Source organism: Myotis yumanensis, unplaced genomic scaffold (genome assembly GCF_028538775.1).
Source record: "Myotis yumanensis isolate MYYU_CA2020_CCGP unplaced genomic scaffold, mMyoYum1.0.hap1 SCAF_12, whole genome shotgun sequence".
Classification (NCBI taxonomy): domain Eukaryota; kingdom Metazoa; phylum Chordata; class Mammalia; order Chiroptera; family Vespertilionidae; genus Myotis; species Myotis yumanensis.
The window spans coordinates 8305774-8329109 of NW_027223763.1; the positions used below are offsets into that span (position 1 = coordinate 8305774).

Genomic DNA, 23336 nt, shown 5'->3' on the forward strand with positions numbered 1-23336 from the left:
CCTCTCTGAAATCAATAAAAATATCTTTAAAAAATAAATAAATAAAACTGGGGTTTAAGCTGCCCTGTGGTGACAGTGTTTACTCCTCCGAGGGAAAAGCCTCCCTTATTGCCTGTCACCAGCCCAGAGAAGAGCAGAAAAGGCAGGTGTGACCACCTCTGACCTCTATAGGGCAAGTAACCAGCGGAGGGTGTTTAATATTAAGGAAAGAAAAGAAAAAAGAAAAGAAAAGAGAAAAGAAAAAGAGGTACTTTTGTTTACACACACTTCACTTTGCCCATATCACGCTGTGTTAAGATGATCTCGTATCTGTCTCTGCCTCCACTCTAAAGCCCTTGAGGGCAGGGACTGTACCAACTTCATCTCTGGGTCTCAACAGCCCCATGAGTATTACAAATGAATTATCTACAAAGTATTATAAATCGCATAAATAGGGAGGAGCTGGAATTTATCTCTAGGCTTCAATAAGACTCTTAAGTCGTGCGAATTTCACACCCCACTAAACAGCAGCGGCACCAACTAGTTTCAATAAGTGGTTTTATTACTGGTTAGATTTTACAAATTCTGATATTCGAACAGACTTCCACCTTAAAATTCTAAAACAACAAAGCGACCGTTTGGAGGGGGTTTGATTTTTCCTTTTTTTTTTTTTCCTTTTTTCTTTAGGACTATTCAAAGTAACAAACTTTTTTTTTCTTTTTTTTTACATTTTTGCTCTGGTCATAAATATACAGAGAGAAAAAGAGGGAGAGAAAAATGAACAAGTCGTCCAAAGTATGGAGATAAAACAGTATTCCTAAGGCACGTGGCAGTCTTTGAAAATACAGAAGCTCTAGCCAACTTAAATTATTTGTTGTTCTTCCTCGCTCAGTCCACAAAACTGTACAGTGACACAAATGTTGTGTTGCAGATAGATCTTCCAAGTAATTCCTCGGTCCACACCGCTGCGTTAGCCGGACGCGCAATCATTGTCTTCCTCTGTTTCCAGGCGAGATCCTAAAATGTGGTTAGTTAGTTGCTCAAAGCCTCTATTTTAAAATACACTTGGAATTCAACTAAAGATAATTTCTTTTTTAAAGAAATTGTGGGGCAAAGGTGGGGGGGGGGAAGGGGCGCGAGTCATTAGAAAAGGTTGGTAAGAGTCGTTTGTGAGGGGCTGTGAGGCTCGTGGCCCTCCAGGTTGCCAGGCACAGAAGTTAAGACGGACGTCACAGTTGGCAGGGTGGGGCTAGTCAAGTCTGTGAGGGTGGTGGGCGTGCTGGAGGGGCTGAGCGAGGCGTTGGAGAGCTCCGAGGCTGGCCCTGACGGAGTCCCTGTCTGCAGCGCCGCCTCTGTGGACTTGTCCACGCCCGTGTTTTCCTGCCGTAAGAGGTTGCGCCTGAACTTGGCCCTGGCGTTCTGAAACCAGACCTGTGTGGGGGGAGAGGGAAGGGCTGGTTAGGGGAAGGCGGCCAGGCAGGAGAGGAGAGCAGAGCAGAGCATTCCCCGGACTGCCTAACTCAGAGTCCCTAATCACTAATCGGTGTTTTGTTTTGTTTTTGGAGGAGAGAATAAAAAGTCGGGCTGGTAATATTCTGTTCTTAATAAAATAAAAATTTCCTTTTCTCTGATTGGCTATTACTGAGTTTCCCTTTCTCTTAGAAGGTTCCAGAGCTGAGCCACTCTCTCCAATATGGTAGCCACTAGCCACATATGGCTATTGAGCATGTGACATCAGACTAGCCCAAATGTGGCGAGTCTGTAAGTGAAAATATACAAACTGTTAAAGATTTAATATGAAAAAAAGTAAAATATCTCAATAATAATTTTTACACTGGTTACATGTTGAAATGATAATATTTTGGATATGCTGGGATCAATGAAATATATTCTTAAAGTTAATGTTACCAGTTTTTTTTTAATGTGGCTACTAGAAATTTTTAAATGTAAAATTACATATGTGGTCATGTTGTATTTCTTTTAGACAGTGCTGTTCTGGAAGATTCGGTCAAACCAAATCTTGATCGTTCCTCACAACGGTTGAGAGATTTGGTGTTTTTTTTTTCAGCAGTCACCTTTAAGCACACAATAGATCCCACGAGTTCTTGTTGGCACAATGTTTACCATGTTTCAGGATCACTAAGACTGGGAAATACTAGAATGGTGTAAAGAGCACAGGAATCAATCAACAAAGAATTACTAAGAGGAAGAAAAGGACACCAGTCCACTCCCCACCACCATTAGCTGGAGAAGCCACCGCTTCCCTGGACCCTGGGTTTCAGGTCTCAGGGCAGGGCAGACAGAGGGTGCAGCTGCCAAGAGGAGAGCAAGGCCAGGGAGGCCGTGGCCCGTAGGTTCCCATCCCCAACCTGCCACGTCCTAGGCCCATTCATGAGGGAGGAGGATGGGTTGCACAGTTGGAACCGAGCTTGGTATGAAAAGGATACCAAAGGGACAGAATAAGGGCTTACTTTCACTTTTTCCTGGTTGCAGACACATGCCCCCCCCCGCCCCCACACACACACACATACCTTTGTACAGGAACCTGTACGCAGGCATGAAGACCAAGCATTAAATTCATCTACACAGGCCCCCCGTCCTCACCCCAAATATGCCCACCAGTCTAACTGCACAGAGATCTGGCTGTAACCAGGTGTCCTCAAAGGCCTAGGAAATCTACGCCGTTGTGGGGGTGGGGATAGGCTTGGGGGGCTGTGTCTCCAAAGAAAGAAGCCCAAAAGGCAGGGCCCCCTCACTTCCCTTTGCGTGAGGAAATCACCCGCCAGAAGCCTCCCCATAAAACACAGGGCCTTGGGGGATTCTGCAGATTCTCGGGTGTCCAGTTGCGAATTGCCAGATGTGCCTGCATCTGCCTGTCTTCCCAGTGTCTCAGACGGGTGGGAAGGGCCGACGCCTGGCCCCACCCTCCCCTGGGGACCACCCCAGCTACAGGAGCCTGTGGCTTCACACCCGCCTTTTTGGTGGCCTAATACAATTTGGGCTCAATTAAAAGCACAGCCGCCGGAATCCTGGAGTGAGGAGGGAGACACGGGCCCTGTGAAGTCAGGAAACAAAGCTCTCTCCCCAGCACACTGGGTCTTCCCAGGAAGAAAGCACATTTTCCCTGGCCTTTCGCCCAGAACAAGCCCATCACCTCTTGGAGGCTTGCAAATAAGTCCAGGGCTTCTAAACCACCTCCACATGCTCTCCTCGCGGTGGGGAGGTCCTTCCCTGCCCGGCCTCCAGGCATCTGCAGGGCAAGACTCCACTGCTGGCTGGTCCGGGGAATGGCTGACGGAGAAAGCCCCAGCGGCCCTCAGAGAGAGGAGGTGACTTCCCCAGTCTTGTGGCAGGCAGGTGAGGAAAGCTGGAGTCTTGGTGCCAACTTTTGCCACTGTCCTGGCCTGTGTGTCTGTCTGTCCAAGCAGCAGCTGGAACGGGGAGCCCTGGGGGTGGCAAGTGGCTTGGGGGTCCGGGGGTCCAGGGGTCCAGGGCTCCAAGCCCTCGGGAAGGGCTGGAACTGGCTGTTTAGCTGTGGGCTGTTTGCTGTTTCTCTGCCGTTGCCCTAACAGTGGTTGTAAACAATGACACCATCGTCCACAGTGCCTCCTCGGCCTGCCGTACTGGATCAGAGGCACTGGGAATCCGCTGGGTGATGATCAACAACTCAGCCGAAAGGGAGCTGCTGTGGGGATTGTGTTGGGTTTGCTTTCCACCTTAAGCGGGGCTTCGCCAGAATTCTTTCCCAGATATTTCAAAAAGTCCCCTCCTGGGTGGCTGTTGGGACGGGGACCCTGTCTGAGTCATCTTCACGTCATGGCACAGGGACTGGCAAAGCTTAAGGATCAGTGATATGCATTGGTTAACAGAAATCACAACACAACATTTATGGGTCTCTTCCTATGTGCCAGGCATCACGCCTCCATCCAACACGTACAGTCACAGGCGATCTCCATGACAAGCCAGGTAGGGAACACTACTATCATTATTCCCTTTTATAGATTTAAAGCCAGTGAGGCTCAGAGAGGTGAAGTCACTTGCCCAAGGTCACACAGAGGCCAACCTGAGATTGGAATCCAGGAATCCAGGACTCTCTGCCATAAAAAATCCATGCTCTCCTTACCTCCTCTTCCTGAGCGAGTCAGCAAGCAAATGAATGAATGAATGAAGAAAGCAACTGTGGTGCAGTGGAAAGAGAGCTGGATGTAGCTTCTAGTTCTGGTTCTGCTACTGACCAGCCAAGTGACCTTGAGTGAGTCCCTTACCTTTGGCCTACCTCAGTTTCCCCACCTGTACAAGCAGAGGGTTAGACCACACCACATGATCGCTACGGCCTCTTGGGGTTCTAACAGGCTGGGATTCCAGGGCAGCTGCAACAAGGAGGGAGATGGTCCGCCCTACCACCCATTTCCTGAAACCGACAGTCCTCTCTCTTCATTTGTGGGGAATGCCCAGCCTGGTGCACAGGGCATCCGCAGTAAGTCCTGAGTGGATGCGGAAGTCCACACTGCTATGGGCCCCCTCCTCTGGCACCAACTGTCCCTGCAGGCTGTGTTTTGCCTCACAAATCCCTTTCCCCAGGGTTCTTTCCTCAATGAGACAGGAGGGACAGTGAGAAACCTACTTTGCCCCGAGAATCCCCTCCTGCGTCTCTGAGAAAACCAGAAAAAATGGTAAAAGCTTCACACCCAAAGACGTCCACTGTGGCATTATTTTTTTTTTTAATAGCATCAAACTAATGGCTGCATCCCAAGGGTCCCACCAGATGGGCAAGTGGAAGTCATGACGCAGCCACTCCACCCAGTGGAAGAGGAAATGTCTTATGACAAATGTCACGTGAGAAAAAAAGAATTAAAAAATTATGTATTGAAGCTTCACAACAAAAATAATAATGATGAGTATTAGTCACTTACTAAGTGCCAGGCATTGTCTAAGCAAAGTTCTAAGCACTTTACACATATTAAACTCATAATAATAACGCCTTATAAGGTAGATACTAATATTATTGCCAGGTGAGGAAACTGAGGCAGAGCCCAACCAAAGAGGTGGGGCTGAGATGTGATTTTGGGCAGGCTGGGCTCATGGCCTTAGCCCAGCCGTGGGCAAACTACGGCCCGCGGGCCGGATCCAGCCCGTTTGAAATGAATAAAACTAAAAAAAAAAAAAAGACCGTACCCTTTTATGTAATGATGTTTACTTTGAATTTATATTAGTTCACACAAACACTCCATCCATGCTTTTGTTCCGGCCCTCCGGTCCAGTTTAAGAACCCATTGTGGCCCTCGAGTCAAAAAGTTTGCCCACCCCTGCCTTAGCCACTACTTCACCTCTAATCTGCACACCTGATTACTGATTTTCCATGCTCTTATATGGGTAATTTTCCCCCATTTTTCTAATCTGTCTAAATGGTGGTTCTATTATTTTATAAAATTTTACAAAGGCTTTAAGGAAACAAAAATAATAAGCACTAGGCTGGATATCATGAACCCTTGGTTCCAGCCAGGACTACAACTTCTTTGCTGTGGGGCTTTGGATGAGTCACTCTACCTCTCTGAGCTTTGGTTTCCACTCTTCTAAAATGAGAGTTTCAAGCCAAGTTACCTATGATACTCCATCCAGCTTCAACCATCTGTGACTAGATTGGACGCTCCCCACAGCCCTGTCCAAATGACAGGCAAAACAATGCTCACTCTCATTTTACAGGTGGGGAAGCTGAGGCCAAAGGGATGAACTGACTGGCCCTAGTTTAAACCTCACCTCCTCAGGGAGACCATTCCTGACGACCTCCTTTACCGAGTCAGGTCCCTGCATTATATGCTCTCATTGCAGCCCTGTGTTTTTCTTTCCATGAACTTCTTCTATTTCATTTCAGTCAAGAGTTAAACAGGGGTTCTGTGGCCACATCAATTTGGAAAATGTTAGATTAGAACAAGTTGAATCTCTCCAAGATGTCTCAGTGCCTGTATTAATGCTAATGTGCTCTGATCTCCAACACAGAGACACAGTTAACCTTTAGCATTCTCCAAACTTACTTGGTCCCCAAAATCATTTAAAAATATTTTTATTATTAGATATACCACATGTAGAGAAAAATATAGAGATTAATCTTATCACCATTTTAATGATTTCTATACCTTGGTGCACCTCTGTCTGCCCTCTGGAGTGTGTGCTCACTCTCCGGGTCACTGCTGACTCCCGGCACCTCCCGCCTACCCAGAACATGGCAGAAGGCCAGTGTATTTGTTGAATAAGCAAGTGAACAGGGGAAAGCTAGCGTTCTCACCTCGAGTTCTCACACAGATTAATGATGACTAACTCCTCATCCCAAGGATGTTTTTAAACTGTTGGTGGTTAAAATGTATTTTCTTTCAAAGGCACACCAGGAACACCTAAGGAGACCTTCACCCATCCAAATCAATCACCCACCATCATGTGGCCCTCCCCCAGGAGGGAGAGGACTCGGAGAGGGATCAATGTGCTGAGGAATGGTCTCCAAGCATTTGCAAAGCTTAATTTCTTAATGGACCTCCGTCGAAGGGGCCATTCTGTCGCCCAATCACCTTGCCCATTGATGGAAAGTCAGTATTATTGTTGTCACGCTGCTAAGGATCACAAACTTAAGCACTTTTTATGCACTTACGGCTTCCTTTTTATGCACAGGATTCCTGCTTTCCTACCAAGAGGTGGTGTCTAAGACCCACTCCTTCCCTCTCCCTCATCTAGCCCGCTGCATTCTGCAGCTAGATCCAGGTGCGGGGATCACAATCCTTGCACTGTGCTACATGGGAAAGAGCTAGGGAATCAGACCCTGGCTTCATCACTTACTAGCTGTGAGACTCTGGGCCAGGGTCCTGGCCTCTCTGAACTTCATTTCCTCATCTGCAAAATTAAGATAATTAAATTTTTTTAAATGTACGCAAAAAAGGTTGGTAGACTGAAACTTGATATGCCAATGTATATGAAATTATGTGCATTTGAGTCCCTAATATTCATCCTATAAATGACACTTTATCTCATTGACTCCTTGCAACCTCCTAGTGAAGTACTATTATTACCTCCATTTTATAGCTGAGGCCACTGAGGCCACAGAGGTTAAGTCACTTGCTCAGAATCACTCAGAGAGAAAATGGAAGAGCTGAGCCTAGACCTCACATCAGCTGACTCTAAATTTCTGCAGAGATAGTGCAGCCCAGGACTGCCACGTTGGTTATGCTTATACATTACAGATGCAATAATAGGCTGGAAACACACACACACACACACACACACACACACACCCCTACATCGCCCACCTTTGGGAACACAGCTTCAACCTCAACCTGTCCCTGCCATGCACTCTCTGAAGGGTTGAGGTGGACCACAACCTGCAGGGGGTACCCAAGACCTAGTACCATCCAGCTGGTGTAGTCAAGTGATGAGGAGCCATTGCACAGGCATCTACTTTATACCAGCAGGCACCATGCTGGAGCCCTCCCACTCACTGTCTCAGGCCTCAGGGGCCCACTATTATCCCCTCCATTTCACAGATAAGGCTCAGGGAGAAGTTCAAGCACCCAAATAATACTGCTGGTAAGTCAGAAAGGATTTGAACCAAAGCCACACCACCAGCTGCCTCACCCAAATCTGTTCTCATCCCATCTCCACTAGCTGGCTCATCCGCAATCAGGTCACCTGGGAGAGAGTTCCACCCTGCCAATACCTGGCTCCTGCAACCTCAAGCACGTCACTTCTTCTCACTAGGCCTTAAGCTTCTCATCTATAAAATGGGCAGGAAAATATTAAGGTAAGATAGATGAGTGGCTGGAAAGATAATGCTTTGCAAACGACTGCATCATCATCAACAGTTGTGCTGTTAGAGGATTTGGGGCAAGTGGCAATCATTTGGGCCTCAATGTTCTCATCTGAACAGTGGGGGAGGAGGGATCATAATGCCTGACAGTAAGGACTCAAAAGGCAAATGTATTTCACAGGCCTTTCAACGTTCCTGACACACAACAGAGCACATAAACATGTATTGATTAGTAGACACACAATAACTATTAGCATTTTTTCCCCTCAGCTAGCTCTGAGTCCCCATAGTAGAGGTGGCATGCAGATGTGAGGGGGGCCCTGGCTCAGGATTTGAGGGGAAGGGGGGATAGGGCAAGCATTCACCCAGGTCCCTCAGGTGAACCATTCCTCCCACATAGGAGAGGTGGTCCCTCCCCTGGTTTCCCACAGAACAACCCCCACAACTAATCACATTTTGATAAACTGAACGTGGGTCTGTCTCTACACCTCATGGGTGATTTGCTTCAGGAGCAGGGCTGTGGTTCATTCACCTCTGTATCCCCAGCGCTTGGTGCTAATAGACATTTGGTCAGATGAAAGAATGAGAGATAACTATGCTGAAAATCCAATTTGCTCCTAACTCACATAACCAAGCCTCCTGCCTCACCGAGGCCAGCAGAGACTGGTTCCAAACTCAGACTCAGCTATGGGCACTGACTCCATTTCATGTAATCTGGGTAACAGAGAGGCATGTGCGAAAGCTACGGCTCAGAGAGGGTAACTAATTTGTCCAAGACACACAGCCAGCGAGTGGAGGAGCAGAACCAACCCAGGTATTCCTGAACCCAGCTCTGCCTGATTCTAAGTCCCTGCTCCTTTCCCAGCCTGCTCCCAGGGGTTGATTCACAAAGCAGCCATCTAAATAGGGTTGAGGAACAAAGTATCCTACTGGCCAAAGAAAAGGCGGAGGCCTCCGACCCTCAGTCCAAACTCGTCCAGGCTGAGAAACGGGAAGAGGCGCCAAGGAAGGTCCCCTGATCCAACCCCAAGAAGGTCAAGTTCAAGGGAAACAGAAGGGAGGGGTCCGGGTCTCAGACTGGTACAGCAACATCCTGCCTGTCTTAAGCCCTAACCATTGAGACCCTCAGGCAAACGGACTCAAATGGAAAGGGCAAGGCATGCCAGGAAAGCGCAGGGGTGGGGGTGGCAGCAGGCGGGCCCAGAGAGGCGCATCAGCACCCCGTTGGCCAGCCATCGCCCCATCCCTAGTCACAGAGCCACAGAGACAAAGCTGCCCCAGACTCCCGGCTCCCCAGAGAACTGCGGATCCTCACCCACGACCAGTCTCATCCCCAAACCGCTGCCATCACCCCCAAAAGGCTTTATTTTTCCTTTTTCCCTCCTGACAAATTCGAAGGAAAACTTAGGGTGGCTGGGCAGCCCTCCTTGTTCATCACCTTCATCACCGGCACCCTCATTCCCTCGGTGTCGCCTCCCCCTGCCTCACGCCTCAATCTCTGACAACCTAGGGCTAGAGGATGGATCAGATTGGCCTGGACTCTAATCCCAGCACCTCCCCGCTGATGGGAGACAGGATCACTTCCTCTGTCGATTTTCATATCCCAAAATGTGCACTGCCCTCTTTACAAGCACACATTCTGAGGAATACATCGGTTAGGTCTGCTATAAAGGGGGACATGCGCCCACCTTATTGTGTGAGTGGGGACACTGAAGTTCGACGACCAGAACAATCCTTCATACTGTTAGTAGCAGTCGGCTGGTTAACCCAGTTAACGTTATTCTTAGCCACTATCCACTGGGCAGTTAAGGGTCAGCCACTGTGGTAGACATCATCTCAATAGCTCTTCCAAGAAGCCTGCTGCGTAGATCATTCTGTGTGTCGGTTTCACATGTGAGGAAACTGAGGCTCAGGGGAATTCAGTGACTCGCCCAGTAAGTAAGAGGAGGAGCTGAAGCGTTAAGACGTGGTGTCACCACTCTATGAGCCTGGAACTTCCAAACTGGAGTTTTTTAACATCTCTGGGAAGGTGGACAGACAGACCCTTTGAAAATCTGGTGAAGGCTCTGGATCCTCTCTATCAAGAAAGCACCCTCTTGCCGAGACTGGTTTGGCTCAGTGGATGGAGCGTCGGCCTGCGGACTGAAGGGTCCCAGGTTCGATTCCGGTCAAGGGCATGTACCTGGGTTGCGGGCACACCCCCAGTGGGAGATGTGTAGGAGGCAGCTGATCGGTGTTTCTCTCTCATCGATATTTCTAACTATCTATCTCTCTCCCTTCCTCTCTGTAAAAAATCAATAAAATATATTTAAAAAAAAAAAAAAAAAAGAAAGCACCCTCTTATTATAGAATTGTACACCTGAAACCTATATAATTTTATTAGCCAATGTCACCCCAATCAATTCAACAGAAAAGAAAAGGAAGCACCCTCATAGGCAAGTGCCATTCCGAGGAGTTTCAGAGGTGCCCATGGACTTCCTCCAGCTCCCCGTGGGCAGACCCGGGAGAGGCCCCCTGGCCTGCCCAGGGCATCTGCCCACACGCACCTTCCTCACCAAGCCTTGCTTCTGGGAGAGTCTTAAAAACAACAAAGAGACAGAAGAAAAATCTAGAGACACGGAAAGAGAGAAACTAGAGAGAGCAAGAGGCAGAAGGAATTAACAGCTAATAGTTGCCTTCGATGGGCCTCCTGGGATGGGGGGTGGGGCGGGGCGGGGCTCTGGATTTATCTGAAATGTTTGAGCCCTCTACAATATAAACATGTGAGTGTCACTTGAGTAATAAATAGCAAATATCAACTGTTTACAAGAAAGAAAAGAGACTGAGTGTGAAGACAAAGAGGACAGAGGGATACACACACATTAAAAAAAAAAAAATTGAGAGACAAAAATTGAAGGAGAGAAAAGATGTAAAGTTAGAAAAAAAAAAGATTGAAATACGAATAGAGACAGACTGAAGAGATGGAGAAAGAGAACGGGGGAAGGTAAACAAAACAGAAAGGCAGGCTTAGGGAGAAGGTCCTCCCAAGGCCCATAGCCCGCTGTGTGGTTCTGCCCCAGGTCTTGGCAGCGGCAGATGCCCCACCCCCACCCCAGGCCCCAGCTGACCTGGAGGACCCGCTTGGTGAGGCCGGTCTTTTGGGCGAGCTGCTTCAAGTCCTTGGCGTCGGGGTTGTGGTTAATGGCAAAGTAAGACTTCATGGTCCGAAGCTGGTGGTGCTTGAAGGAGGTGCGCATGCGCTTCGTCTTCTGGCTGCTTGGGTAGGGCTGGTCCCGGTCCAGGTGCTCCGCATCGTTCTCGTTGCAGCTTAGCGCTAAGGAGGGCACGCAGAGGCGGCAGGTGAACCTCCTGACTCGCTCCTCCCACACCCTGCCTAGTTCACACCCGCCCCGCCCGCCCGACACCAAATGTTTCCAGCCTCGGGACCACACGGAGATAGAGATCTTATCCCCATTTCATAGATTTGTAGGGGTATTTGAGGCCGGGGGGAGTGACCTGCCCAGGGTCGCTCAGCTAGGAAATGCTGATTCAAAACCAGCTCTAGGAGAATCCAAACCCCATATGGAGCCACCATGTTGCAGTAATAATAATAATATGAATAATAACAACTACTATTATAACCTGTTGGTGACTTATTCAACTCCAGAACTCCAGAGGATGTGCTAAAGGGCTTCATAGGCACATTTTCCATTGAATCCTCAACACCCTATGAGCCAGACAGTATTTTCACCTTTTTTGCTGACATTAAAACTGAGGTTCAGAAGGGAAAGTCACTTGATGAAGACCCAGCATCAAAGAGACTCGGGAGCCCAGGGTCTTCTTGTTCCCCCCTGCACTTCCTAAGGAGGGGACTGTCTCGGGTCTCCCCCAGCAGTGTCTGGGGCAGGTACCTGGAAGTTGCTAACTGACATCTCTCCACCTGCTTTCATTTGGCCCTTATCAAAAGTACTGTACGGACTCCTGGGCTGCGGGCACTGGGCTGCCGGTCAGATATTGTATCTTGTAATTTAATCCTCACCGCTGCCCTGCGAGGCAGTTGCTGCCAGTTTTACAAGTTGGGTAATGAGGCAGGGAAGTTAAGTGGTCTTTGGAAATCTCATAGAGTGGCAGAGTCCTAACTGTAAAGGGAAGGAAGCTGGAGGAAGAAATTAATATGTATTCGACACCTAGGGTACGCCTTTGGCTTTATAAACACCACGGACCTTCACTACTGCTCAATGGGTGGCTATTGCTATTCTCCCCATTTTACAGATGAGAAAACTAATGCTAAGGGACACGAAGCCACGTGTACCACTGGTAACGGCTGAGCCCAGATTCACCACTGTAGTCCTTGCCTTTTCTCTGCACTACAGCACAAAGGCAGGCAAAGATGAAGCATGACTCTTTGGGGAGCCCTTCCCCATCCAGAAGGGGCCCAGCTGGGGCCTGGCTCCCAATGCCTGGAAGGCACTGGGGGTAAGGGACAGGGTGGAAACCTCAAGCCTCAGGAAGTTGCTTGGCAACCTGGCGGCTGATTGAGACAAGCAGGATCCTCTCCAAGATCCCCTCGTCACATCCGGAGTTATTACACACATAAGGTCTTACTTTGGGGGAAGCTTCATAGATTCAGTCCCCTGAAAGTGGACAACTGGGAATATATCTTGTGCCCCATCACATGCCCACAATAGAGCTACCAGATTTAACAAACATTGTGCCCAGTTAAATTTGAATTTCAGATAAACAATGAACAATTTTTTAGTATAAAAGTGTGTCTCAAATATTGCATGGAACATAGCTATACTAAAAATTCAAATACTACATGACATACACTTACACTAAAAAAAGTATTTGTTGTTTATTTAAAATTCAAATATTACATGGGATACACTTAGACTAAATATTTATTTGTTGTTTACCCCAAATTCAAATTTAACCAGGCGCCCTGCATTTTATCTGACCACACGAAATGACCTCAGAAGTACTCCGGCTCTCCTGGTGACTTACTCCTCCCTCTGCCCAAGTGAGAGTAGCCTCTTGCAGAAAAAATTTGCAAAATTCAGGTCTTGTTCCTAACCATAGGGGTCCCTTCCCACAGGCACCCAGGCACCCAAATCCCCCATCTGGACTGTACTCCCACTAACAGTGCCCAGAGTGAAGAACATGAGTCCAAGGATTTAAAGGGGATCAGAAAATGACTCCAAACGGGATCCATGGAAACTGCCCTGCCCCCTCTTGGGGGCCAGCGACCCTCTTCTTGCCCCCAGTCCCCAGCTCCTGGGGGAGTAGGGGGGTAGGGCAGGCCTTCCCACGGGGGATCTCTGGGCCTATCCCTCCGCCCAGCTCCTGCCTGGGCCTTGCTGCTGTTAATGAGTTCCGTGGGGACCCTGGCGCCCCATGCACCCAAGGGACGTGCCCCGAGAGTGGCCTACATCAGGGTGTGTGCTGGGGGCGGGGGGGGGGGGGGTGTGTGGGAGGGAGAAAGGGCAGAGAAAGGAGAGAAAGACATAGGGGTAGAAAGACTGAGAGAACGAAGAGCAAGAAAAGGAGAGGCTGTAGGAAGAGAAAGATGGACAGAGCCAGGAAAAAAAGAGAGACAGAGGAAAGGAAAGCAGTGGAGACGTGGAGAACCAGAGACCCCTACAAAGACAGAAAGAAATTAGGAGAGACACAGAGAGAGCCTGAGGGGACAGTGAGGCCCGGAAACAAGGGGGAATGTGTGGAGGGTCCGGGCGACTGAACTGAATCCCGGGTTCAAGGAGATCAGGGAGGCCTGTTCTGAAGCTGTTACAGGCTGGGAGTGAGAAAAGGGAAAAGGAGGGAAGGGGGAAAGGGAGCCGCCGAGGCCGGCCAGCAGCTGGGGCACAGGGCTGTGCTGGGGAAACGAGGCCACGGGGGAAGTGGCAGCTAAGCCCAGCTTTGGCGGGTGCCCCAGACCCCCTCACTCCCGCCCCCAGTGCCCGGGGCAAGTCCAGATTCCCCAGGATCGGATGGGGAGGAGCAAGGGGCCGCGGGGAGGGGGAGGACCTGGCTTTCTCTCTTCTTTTTTATTTTTTTTTTCCTCTCAATTAGGCCGATTCAATGGAGCTAAAGAGCTCGTAAAATCATGAATAATTTACTCGTGATCTGTTATTAACCCATCGGGTTTCGAGCTCTTGTCGCTGGGGCTGAACCTGTAATCAAATCTGACTTCGCCTCATTTTACTAAAGACGAGATTGTAGGTTCAATTGTCTAAATAATGGATTGGAATCAAATCAGTAATTACGCCGCCAGGCGCACACACATACACAAAGCCGGGCAGGGGGAGGCCCGGCGTCCGGCAGGTCCGCGCGGGCCCCCGTGGCCGTGGAGCTCCGAGCCCGGCGCCAAGTGCGCGGCCCGGGCCCCTCGCCGGCTGCGGCCACCTTGCCCGTCTCCCCCGCCCGCCAGCAGCCCCGCTCGCGGCTGGGGGCAGGTTTCAGTACCACCGCCGGGACCGGGGCTGCGCTCTCGGACCGGAGGGACAGCCCGAGGAGGGCCGCCGTGGCCACCGCCCCGGAAGGACTTTCCGACCTGCGGCCCCGCGGCTGCAGCTGCCCTTCCCGCGGCGGCGGGACCCGCGCACCGACGGCGCCCCCTCCCCCTCGGCCGGAGCTCACCGCGCTTTAGCACGGCGCTGCGGCCCCGCCACCTCACTGTCCCCGCAGAGCCGGGGGCTTTGCCGGGGGGCCTGGGTGCGGACACGCGCGCAAACAAGCTCACGTCCTCACGGTCGGAAACACTCAGACACCGACACTTGCCCCGTACACACCACACCGCCCGCGGTTGCACCTCCACGCTGCCCCTTTCCCAGGGCTCCCCTTCCCCCACCGCTGCCATTTGCCTCCTGCCTGTGCCCAGAAGGGAGGGAGGAAGACAACTGCTAAACCTGGCCAGCCTGGCCGGGCGGTGCGGCCCAGGAGGCGCCCTCTTTCCCAACCTGGTCCCGGAGCCCCAATAAGCGAGCCACACGGCCACTAGAGATGCGCCCGCGCGCGCGCGCGCCAGCACAGGGAGCCCCGGCCAAGCTAGGCCAGAGACGCGCACACCGGGAGAGCGGAGAGGGGAACAGAGAACCCGAGAGACACACGGGGGGCGGGGGGGAGGGGAACAGAGAGAGAGAGAAGGACCGAGAGAGACTGTAGGAAAAAAAGAGAGAGGAGCCAAAGAGAAAAAGAAATGGCAGGGGTGGGGAATGTCTTGTAGAGGTGCCAGCTCTCCTAAAACTCAGTCTCCAGCCACCTCTCTCCTGCTTGGTGTGGCGGCCTCACCAGGGAAGGTGGCTGAACAGCAAAAAGCACACGCACACACACACACACAATCTCTGAACTTCTACCTTTCAAATCCAAAGCCCGCGGTGAACCTGCGTACTGGGGAAAACACAATCCCGCTCCCTGCCCTCCGCGCGCCCTGGGGCCCGGCGTCTGCAGAGGCCGACCTCACTTGCTGAATAGGCGCGGCTTTGTTTGGGGGACCTGATCCGGACTCGCTTTGGTCTATTTTCAGGGTGGCTGGAGATGAGGGGTGGAAGTTTCGGAGAGCAGTGTTTCTGGTAGGGCCTTCAACAAATCTATAATCCAGCGGAGGACCTCCTCGGTCACTTCGCCAGCTACCAGGCTAAGGGCTGCACTTTCCTCCGGCTCGGCACGGACACACACACGCCCCAGGATCTTCCAACAACCAATTTCGTTGGAGCGAACAGGGGAACCCCACCCGCCCCTTATTTTCCTCCCCAGCCAGCTCCGCTTTTTAAGGATCGAAATAACCCTGGCTCCTTCCCCACCACTGCCCTCTACGCGGGGTCCTCGGCTTGTTTTGCTTTGTTTTGTTTCCACCGGTGCGTTAGACTAAGGGGAAAAGGAGGAGGAAAACAAAATCTCCGAATCCGATTCTGTCGCAAACGAAAGAAAGAAAATAATTGCAAGTAAACTCTGTCTAGTTCGGAAGCCCGGGGAGTCATAAACCGTCCCCGGCCCGTGCAGACTTCGGGCAGATGTTGACGGTTCAGTGTGCTGGGCCCCAGAACCTCCGCGGCTGTCCTGCCTGGGGAAGGGTGCGGGAGGGGGCTGAGCCTCTCCCTCACGGCGCGCGGGGTTCAAAGACGCCGGAAATGCGAAACAAGCCCTCCACCCTACCCCGAAGCACAGCCAGGCCTACTCGGGTCTCCCCCCCAGGCGCCGGCTTCTGAGGGTCCAGGCTCTTAACCCAGCGCCCCGCTGGCGCCCGGAACTCAGAGGAAGGAGAGCAAGGGAAAACCGAGACCTGGCTGAGCAGAAGGCTCCGGCGGATTACGACGACCCGCCCTGGCGCAAAGGGCTCCGGGGCCCAGTTTCCCGGGCCTGCCGCCCTCAGGACATTTTACAGGACAGGCTGCAGGGCAATCGGATCTCTGTTCCCCAGACCGCTCACTGCCAGTCTTTTCTCTTGGGTCCCTAGCTGCGCTGCCGGGTACATTCAACGCCCCAGCTCCCGCCCTCAGCCGCGCAAACCCCGAGCCTGTTTGGCGTGGGCTCCACCTTGCTTTCTCCATCATTGTACTTACTTTCTGCCCAGCAGGGTGAGGGTAAGGCCCAAACCAAAAAGCCGCCTCTAAATATTTCTGCGCCAGGGACAGCAAGACACTAAAGCATTCTCTGGTCCTGCTCCAGCCAGGGGCATGCGAGGCTAAGATCCCGCCAGCCAGATCCTAGGGTGCTATGGCCTGGGAAGTTCAGGGGCAGCGTGCCCCGAGTGCTGTATATATACGTGCATACAGCCCACCGAGATTCATTCAGGCGGAGGGGAGCGATGGACGCCACGCACTTTCCCCCCGACCGGACGGGGACGCACGCTCGGTGCGCCTGGCACTCACCGGCGTTGTAGGCCGCCAGATCCGCCCCAGGGCCTGGGCTCTTGCGCTTTCTCGGCCGCCCCTTCTGCACTGTGCCCACGCCGTTGTAGTAGGGAAGACCCAGCGGGTTGGCCCCGGCTGCACCCAGCCCTGCGCTCTTGGCCGCAGCGGCCGCAGCTGCCGCAGCCGCCACGTCAGCGTGGTTGAAGTGCGCGGGGTACTCGCCCTGCAGCAGCGCCTCGAAGTGCAAGCGGCAGTAGACCAGGCTGTCCTTCATGCCGAAGTGGTCACCCGTGGTCAGCATCTTGTTACACGTGGTGCACGTGAAGCAGTTGAGGTGATAAACCAAGTCCCGAGCCCGCATCACCATCTCCGAGGCCGAGATGCCCAGGTGGCAGCGGGCGCAGCGCTGCACTGAGAACCGCCTGTAGGGACCATCAGGGGAGGGACTGTGGGGACACACGGTTGGGTACCCCCATATTCCTCCTCCAGGTGCCGCTGCTGCCAATGGGGAAAATCCCCTCCTCAAGATGGGCAGCCTGGGTCTTAACTTGGAGGATGAGGGAAGAGGGAATAAATTTTGGCCTAGGTCTGATGCTACCCTGTAACACAGTGCCCCTTCATCACTTTCAAGCCTACAAAGGCTTCTACTTAACCCAGAGCCCGAGCAAGCCCTACGAAAGCCCTTGCCTGGGAGACGGGGGAGAAATTCCCCACTTACCCTTCCTCCAACTCTAACCCTGCCCTCCACCCCAGCGCCCGGGGGATCCTACAGACCTTTGTAATTTGCTAAAAAACGCAAAGACAAGGAGAGAAAGAGGAGAGAAATATATAAACAGACTCTAACCCTAAACCCAGAGAGGAGAAACAAGAAACCTGGTACCTGTTAGTGATGATTTTGGTTCTTTAATCCTGGACTCCCAATCTCCCGGAATGATCGGGAAATGCCCCCATCCAATTCCCCAGCTCTCCCCAACTTTGTTCCCCGCCAGCCCAGGCTACCTGGGTTGGGCGGAGGGGAGGTGGTGCTAGTTTCTGTTCCCTCTGGTTGACCCAAGAAACTTCAAAGGGAGAGGGGTGCAAGGACCCCCTGAACCCAAGCCTAATTATGGTCTAAACTCAGGAGAGGGCAGCTTCTGCTTTTCTCTGGGTCCCTACACTTCACAGACAATTCTAAGAGTGTCCCCCAAATTACTGTGTATGAAGGTGGTCACCCAATTCTCCGTGCTGGCTTGGAGACGAGAGCCCTCCCTTGGGACTGGAGGCGAAAGAGCCAAGATTTCATCTGAGATGGGGAGTTCTGAGGGCAGTGGGTCCCGAGGTGGGGGGCTACCTGTAGTAGTCTTCCTTGCAGTAGATGCTTCCATCCTTGCTGAAACAGGTGAGCTCCGACTCCAGGTTGAGCTTGCACTCGCAGCACTTGAGGCAGCGCATGTGCCACTGTTTGTCCACCGCCAGCAGGTAGTAGCGGTCCGAGATCTTGCCCCCACAGCCCGCACACAGCGCAGCTCGGTCACTGCTGATGGACGGCATGGTCTGCGGAGGGAGGGAGGTGGGAGACCGCAGCCCCCGCGTCAGCCTGGGACCCAGCAGCCGCTGCCGCCAAGGGGAAACCAGCACCCAAAGTTCCCACCGTAACTGGCTAACCCTAAACTCCAAGAAAAATGCCAAGGGTGTGCAGTGTGCTTCCTCCACCCCAAAATGCCCATATCCAGAAGGTTCAGAACCCAAGTCTGCCTTCACAGCCCAGGCAGGCCACAGGCCCGGTTGCTGGCCTGGATAGACCTCCCCCACTTTACCCTTTTTCTGTAGCTTCTGCCCTTTTCCCAGAAAGTCTCAGGCTATGTTTGGGGGCTGAGGCAGTGGTGGCTATCCCAGTCAAGCGCTCCAAAACTGTTTCTTACAGAAGCCACTTGGCTGGTCCCCCAGGAATAGGGGTAAGATGACCATTAAAAGTCACCCTACACACAGACTCCTCTCCAGAGACACAGAGTTCCTGGCGCCCAGCCCCAGTGATCTCTGGATCCTTAAGCCAAAGGTTTAGGGTAGGGCAAGTCCCAGGTCACAGGATCCTGAGAGATGATTGGGGGGGGGGGGGGGGCGTGCAGAGCCACCCTCAAAGTCTCTGAGTGCAGGACAGGCCCAATCCAAATTGTCGGCTAACCAAACTGACAGGCTGAGATGGTTTAACCCCAGGGAAGAAGAGCTCGCTGGGAAGACAGAGGCACTGGCACGGCTGCTCCTGCTTTCTGTGCAGAGAAACTTCCCCTGTTCCCACCTCCTCTACCTCTAAAGGTCACTTCTGGGCCCGACTTGGGCAACGTCTGCTCATCTGGCCCCCAGGGAGGACTGAGGCAAGGAACTGACCATTTGGGGCTGGGCTGGCATAGCCAGGTGTGGAGATTCGAAAGGACTCAGCTTCTGCAGAGCCAGGCCTCAGAGCCTGAGCTACGAGCCCTGGCCTGGCCAAGCCCAATGGATCAGAAAGCCCAGGTCAAGATCAACAGAAAGCAGTGGCCCAGAAGACTTCACTCCCTGAAATTGCGCTGGGGAGGAAGCCTGATGGCCAAGAAGCGGGATCGGCCCGAGCCGGCTGGAGCCCGTGTTCCCGGTTGTTTCGCCCTTCTCGGTGGCGCCAGCAGCCAGGGCCAAGTGGTGGAGGAGAGCTCGGGGCTGGTGACCAGAGGGCCCCGCCAAGTGAGAAGAGAGCCATCTCGGGCCGCGGGTAGGACTTCGCTCTTACTTCGGGAGAACTGCTCTCTTCCACCCTCTGGGTCTAAAATTTCGGTCTCAACCCTTTCCCCTCTCCCCGCCAGCAGCCTGGTTTCCCCCGAGCGGGGAGCTACAGGCCTTGTATCCTGTCCGCGGATCCCCAGCGCCCAGTCCCGTGCGGCACGAAGGAAGCTCCCCAAAGTGCCCCCAAACTTAGGGGAGCAGAGGCGCAGACTCACAAGGCCCCGTCCCAGCTTTCGGCCCGATCCGCAGCCGTGCGCCTACCGTCTCTGTGTCGCCGCGGTCGATGGCGGAGCTGATGGCGGGAGCCTCGCTCTTGGCCCTGCGGTCCATCTCGTCGATGACCCCGTGCACCTCGGGGCCCGACAAACTGTGGAACAGCATCGCGGCGGGACCGGCGGGGCCGGGGGCGCGGCTCCTCCGCGGGAGGGCTTGCCCCCCGCCTCAGCTGCCGGGCGCTCCCGGCGCTAACGGGCCCGGTGCATCGCCACCGCGGCCCCGGCCCCGCCCGAGCTCGGCTGCGCCCCCAGGCCGGGAGCCCGAGGGCCAGGACGCCTCCCGCCGAGGCGCAGGGGCAGCTACATCGCGGGGCGCCTGGGCGGCGGCGCCAAAGCCGGGGTCACAAGGGCAAGGGGCTGAGGGGAAGGAGGAGGGAGACCGGGCAGAGGTCGGCGCCCGCCGCGGGCGCTTTCACGCCGCGGGCATTGCCGACCAGGCTTCGGCGCCCCGGGCGCAAAGCAGGAGCGCAAAGTCTGCCCGAGGCGGCGACGGCTGCGGTCGGGGCTCACCCGGGAGCAGCTAGGTGCCCGCGGCGACCCAGCTGCCAGGACCTCTCCACTCCCTGGGGTGCGTCCCCAGCCCAAGGCGACCCGCTTAGACGCTGGGTGGGCGACTAAAGTAGGGGTTGCTCCGAAGCCTGCGAGCCGAGCCGAGCTACCCGGAGAATTGAAGAGGAGGAGGAAGAGGAGGAGGAGGAGGTGGAGGAGAAGGAGGGGGGGGAGAGGAGGAGGTAGAGGAGGAGGAGAAAAAGGAGGAGGAGCAGAGTAGGAGGAGGAGTCGCCGGCCACAGGCCCAGCCGCGCGCAAAGCTCTCCAAGAGCGCGCCGAGCCCAGCCCCGGCTCTGCAGTCCGCGCCAGCCAAGCGTCCGCGCCTTTTCTACAGCCGCGCCTGACATCACGTCCTGCCGCCGCGCCATTGGCCGCCCCGCACCCCGGGCTGTGGCAGCGCGTGCTCCGGGAAGGCGGGAGACCCGAGAGGGAGGGGAGAAGCAGGAGGAGGAAAACAGCCACGAGATGGTGGGAGCTGGTGGGCGAGGCTGGAGGGGAGGAGTGGGAGGGAGGGAGGAGGTAGAGCGGGGGTGGGGTGGGTGGTGGTGGAGTTTTTAAGCGACGAACAGTTTCCTGTGATTTCTTCGAGAAGGAAAATTAAACCCTCTCTCCCTGCCGTCTCTGTCCTGAGAAGGCACATCTAGAGGATGCTTGAAGAGGCCTCACTCCCGTCTTCCCTCTGAGCGGAGCCGCCGCCTGGGGCACCGGCTGGAGAGGCCTGGGAAGGCAGGCCTGGGGTAGAGCTCCCAGAGCCTTGGGCTGCTTCCCGCCCAGTTCGGCCTAAGGGCCAGCCTCCGCGCCGCGGCGGAGTGCCGGAGGCTGCGCGGGCCTCCTGAGGACCCAGCAGAGCAGAGAGGCGAGAGACCTCGGGAGCTGCGACTCCCCGGGGAGGAGGGCCAACCAGCATATCCTCACTCCTAGTGAACTAGGGCCGATTTCTTTTCGCTCTTCCCACTCTCTCTCTCTCTCCAGACTTTAGGAACTAAGAAAGGCACGGGTTTGATTCCAAGTTCTGCAATTTACACACAAACTTAACCTTAGACAAATGACTTAACTTCCCTTAGCTGGTCTGATCTTTCCCATGGGAGACATCCCCTTCACATGGGTGTGATGAACAAAAGAGATCATAGATATAAAATGCCTGGAACATAGCAGGCACTAAGCAAATTCTTTCATTGCTCCCCCTTTCCCCTCTCCATCTCCTATTAAAAACTTGCCCACTCTGAGACATGTTAGGCATCAACAAGGTTCTTAAAGACCACAGGCCCATTCTCCAGCTACTGGGTGCATCATGCCATAGACTCAGCTGTTAACCTGCGCCCATCCAACTGTTTGGCTGCACCACTTCTCCAAAGACCAACAACCTGTCCTTCCGGGTAAGGGTCATCCCAATCGCTCCTCTCACCAGCCCCCAGACTTCAGGCTCAACACAGAATCCCTTGGGGGACTCTGGGGCCATACCCTGGTGTGTGGTGAAGTTGGATTTGGAAAGTAATAAGTGATTGTAGAGAAAACCTGAATGAACAAGTCAATTACAGAGTCCGATCTCCTGGGTCTGCTTTGGAGGTGGGTCAGTCTGAGGTGACTTGCTTGCCAGGAGGAGGAAAGGGGCTAGTGAGGACCCATGCAGTTTATCTTTCATAAGGGCACAAAGTTGAGGCAACACAAAATTATACTTTCCACATATCATGCATAACTTTTAGACATGAGTAGATGTGTGCTTGTAATGCCTAAGCACATGCACTCATGTTCCCGTGTGCAAATTTACATGATCATCTCCATTGGCAAAAACACGGCCAGCAGGAAGGTGAAGCTAGGGACTACACGTGCACATCCAGTGTAAGTGTCCAGTGCCAAGCAGAGGCAGGCGTCTGTAAAGTGGTTACAGTACAATTGCATGCTCAGGTGATCCTACCTAAATCCCTGTGTGCACTTTCTAGGAGGCCATGTTTTGCATATTTGCAAAAACTCTTGAAGTTACAAGTACAGATGCCCCAACGTGAGGGCAGGACCCTAAACCCAAAAACAGCATGTGTGCGTGTGTGTTCACACAGACCTGTACTTTGGCTCCTGCACGCGGCCTGCACCTGGGCACGCGGACTCCTACACAGGCATGTTTTACTGAGGCATCTGGGGCACTTTCTTTCAAAGAAAGTTGGGAATGAACATCTAATCTGGGAGTACCAGGGTTCATCTGGAGGTCGCCCAAGGGGTAGAAAAAAAATGTAACAACGCTGGAGCGTGTGTCCTTGGTGAGCCCTGGATGGATGGATGCAATACGTTTTCTGAGAACTCAAGGGGCTGCCTCAGGAGCTGGGGTGTGTATGTGGGGGGGAGGGGAGGGAGAGGGAGAGGAGGACTCGGTAACTCTTGGCGAGGGCTCCCCAAGAAACCTGGAAACACACACTGCGGCTCTTCACCCCACCCCCGGCCCCCACCACGGACGTGTAAGTACAGGATTTCGTCGCCACCTCTCTGACCAGCAGCCCACACCTAGGGGACCGACTGCAAATCCCCTGGCAGTCAGGATTCCCACCCGGCGCACCCGCCCGTTCATCTCTGGGTGCCAGGCTGGGACGCGCTCTGGTCCGCAAGAGGCTCGAACGCATCTCCCGCCGCGGGGCGCGGGGCGGAATCTGAGTGCCGGGTCCAGGGTTCAGAGGCCGGTAACTTTGCTCATCTCCCCCAGCAGCGGCGGTACGTGGCACCATCGCCAAACCCTGTCCGCGGAGACCAAACAAGGAGAGGAACAGGCTGTAAGCACACGTCCTGACACGTGAGTGACATTTACACGGTGCGAGGAGCCGCGGCCGTCGGGAAGGCGGCGGTGGGGGGAGCAGGCACCGGCAGGTAAACGGATCCTCGCGAGGTGCCGGAAACCGCGGCCCCTCGACGCTCCTCCCCCAGACGTGGGGAAAAGAACCCCGAAGTCGCTCGAACCTGCCTTTTGTGGGAGGTGACAGGTGAACAGAATTCAGGTCTGGCTACTCCCGCCGCTGCCTACCTCCCCACCATCTGCTTCCTCGCAGACGAGCAGACCCGGCGCATAATGAGGCAGCAGCCTCCAGCCGGCCACCGTGACTAACTCAGAACAAAAGCGCTCCCTCCACGCCTCCTCCAACAAAGGGGCCACCAGTCCCGGCGCTCCCCGAAGGCTGCGGGGCTCCCGGCTGCCGGCTGCGG

General features: G+C 53.7%; 1 protein-coding gene across 1 annotated transcript; it reads right to left on the reverse strand.

The window, feature by feature from the left end:
* Positions 1-504: 504 nt before the first annotated feature.
* LHX2 (LIM homeobox 2) lies at positions 505-19765 on the reverse strand. The gene is made up of 5 exons (XM_070430034.1): positions 19591-19765; positions 17927-18129; positions 16615-17018; positions 10876-11081; positions 505-1410 (listed from the first exon to the last, which is right to left on the reverse strand). Exons 1-5 carry the CDS (start codon positions 19708-19710, stop codon positions 1123-1125), a joined length of 1221 nt encoding a protein of 406 aa, XP_070286135.1. The 5' UTR covers positions 19711-19765; the 3' UTR covers positions 505-1122.
* Positions 19766-23336: the final 3571 nt, after the last annotated feature.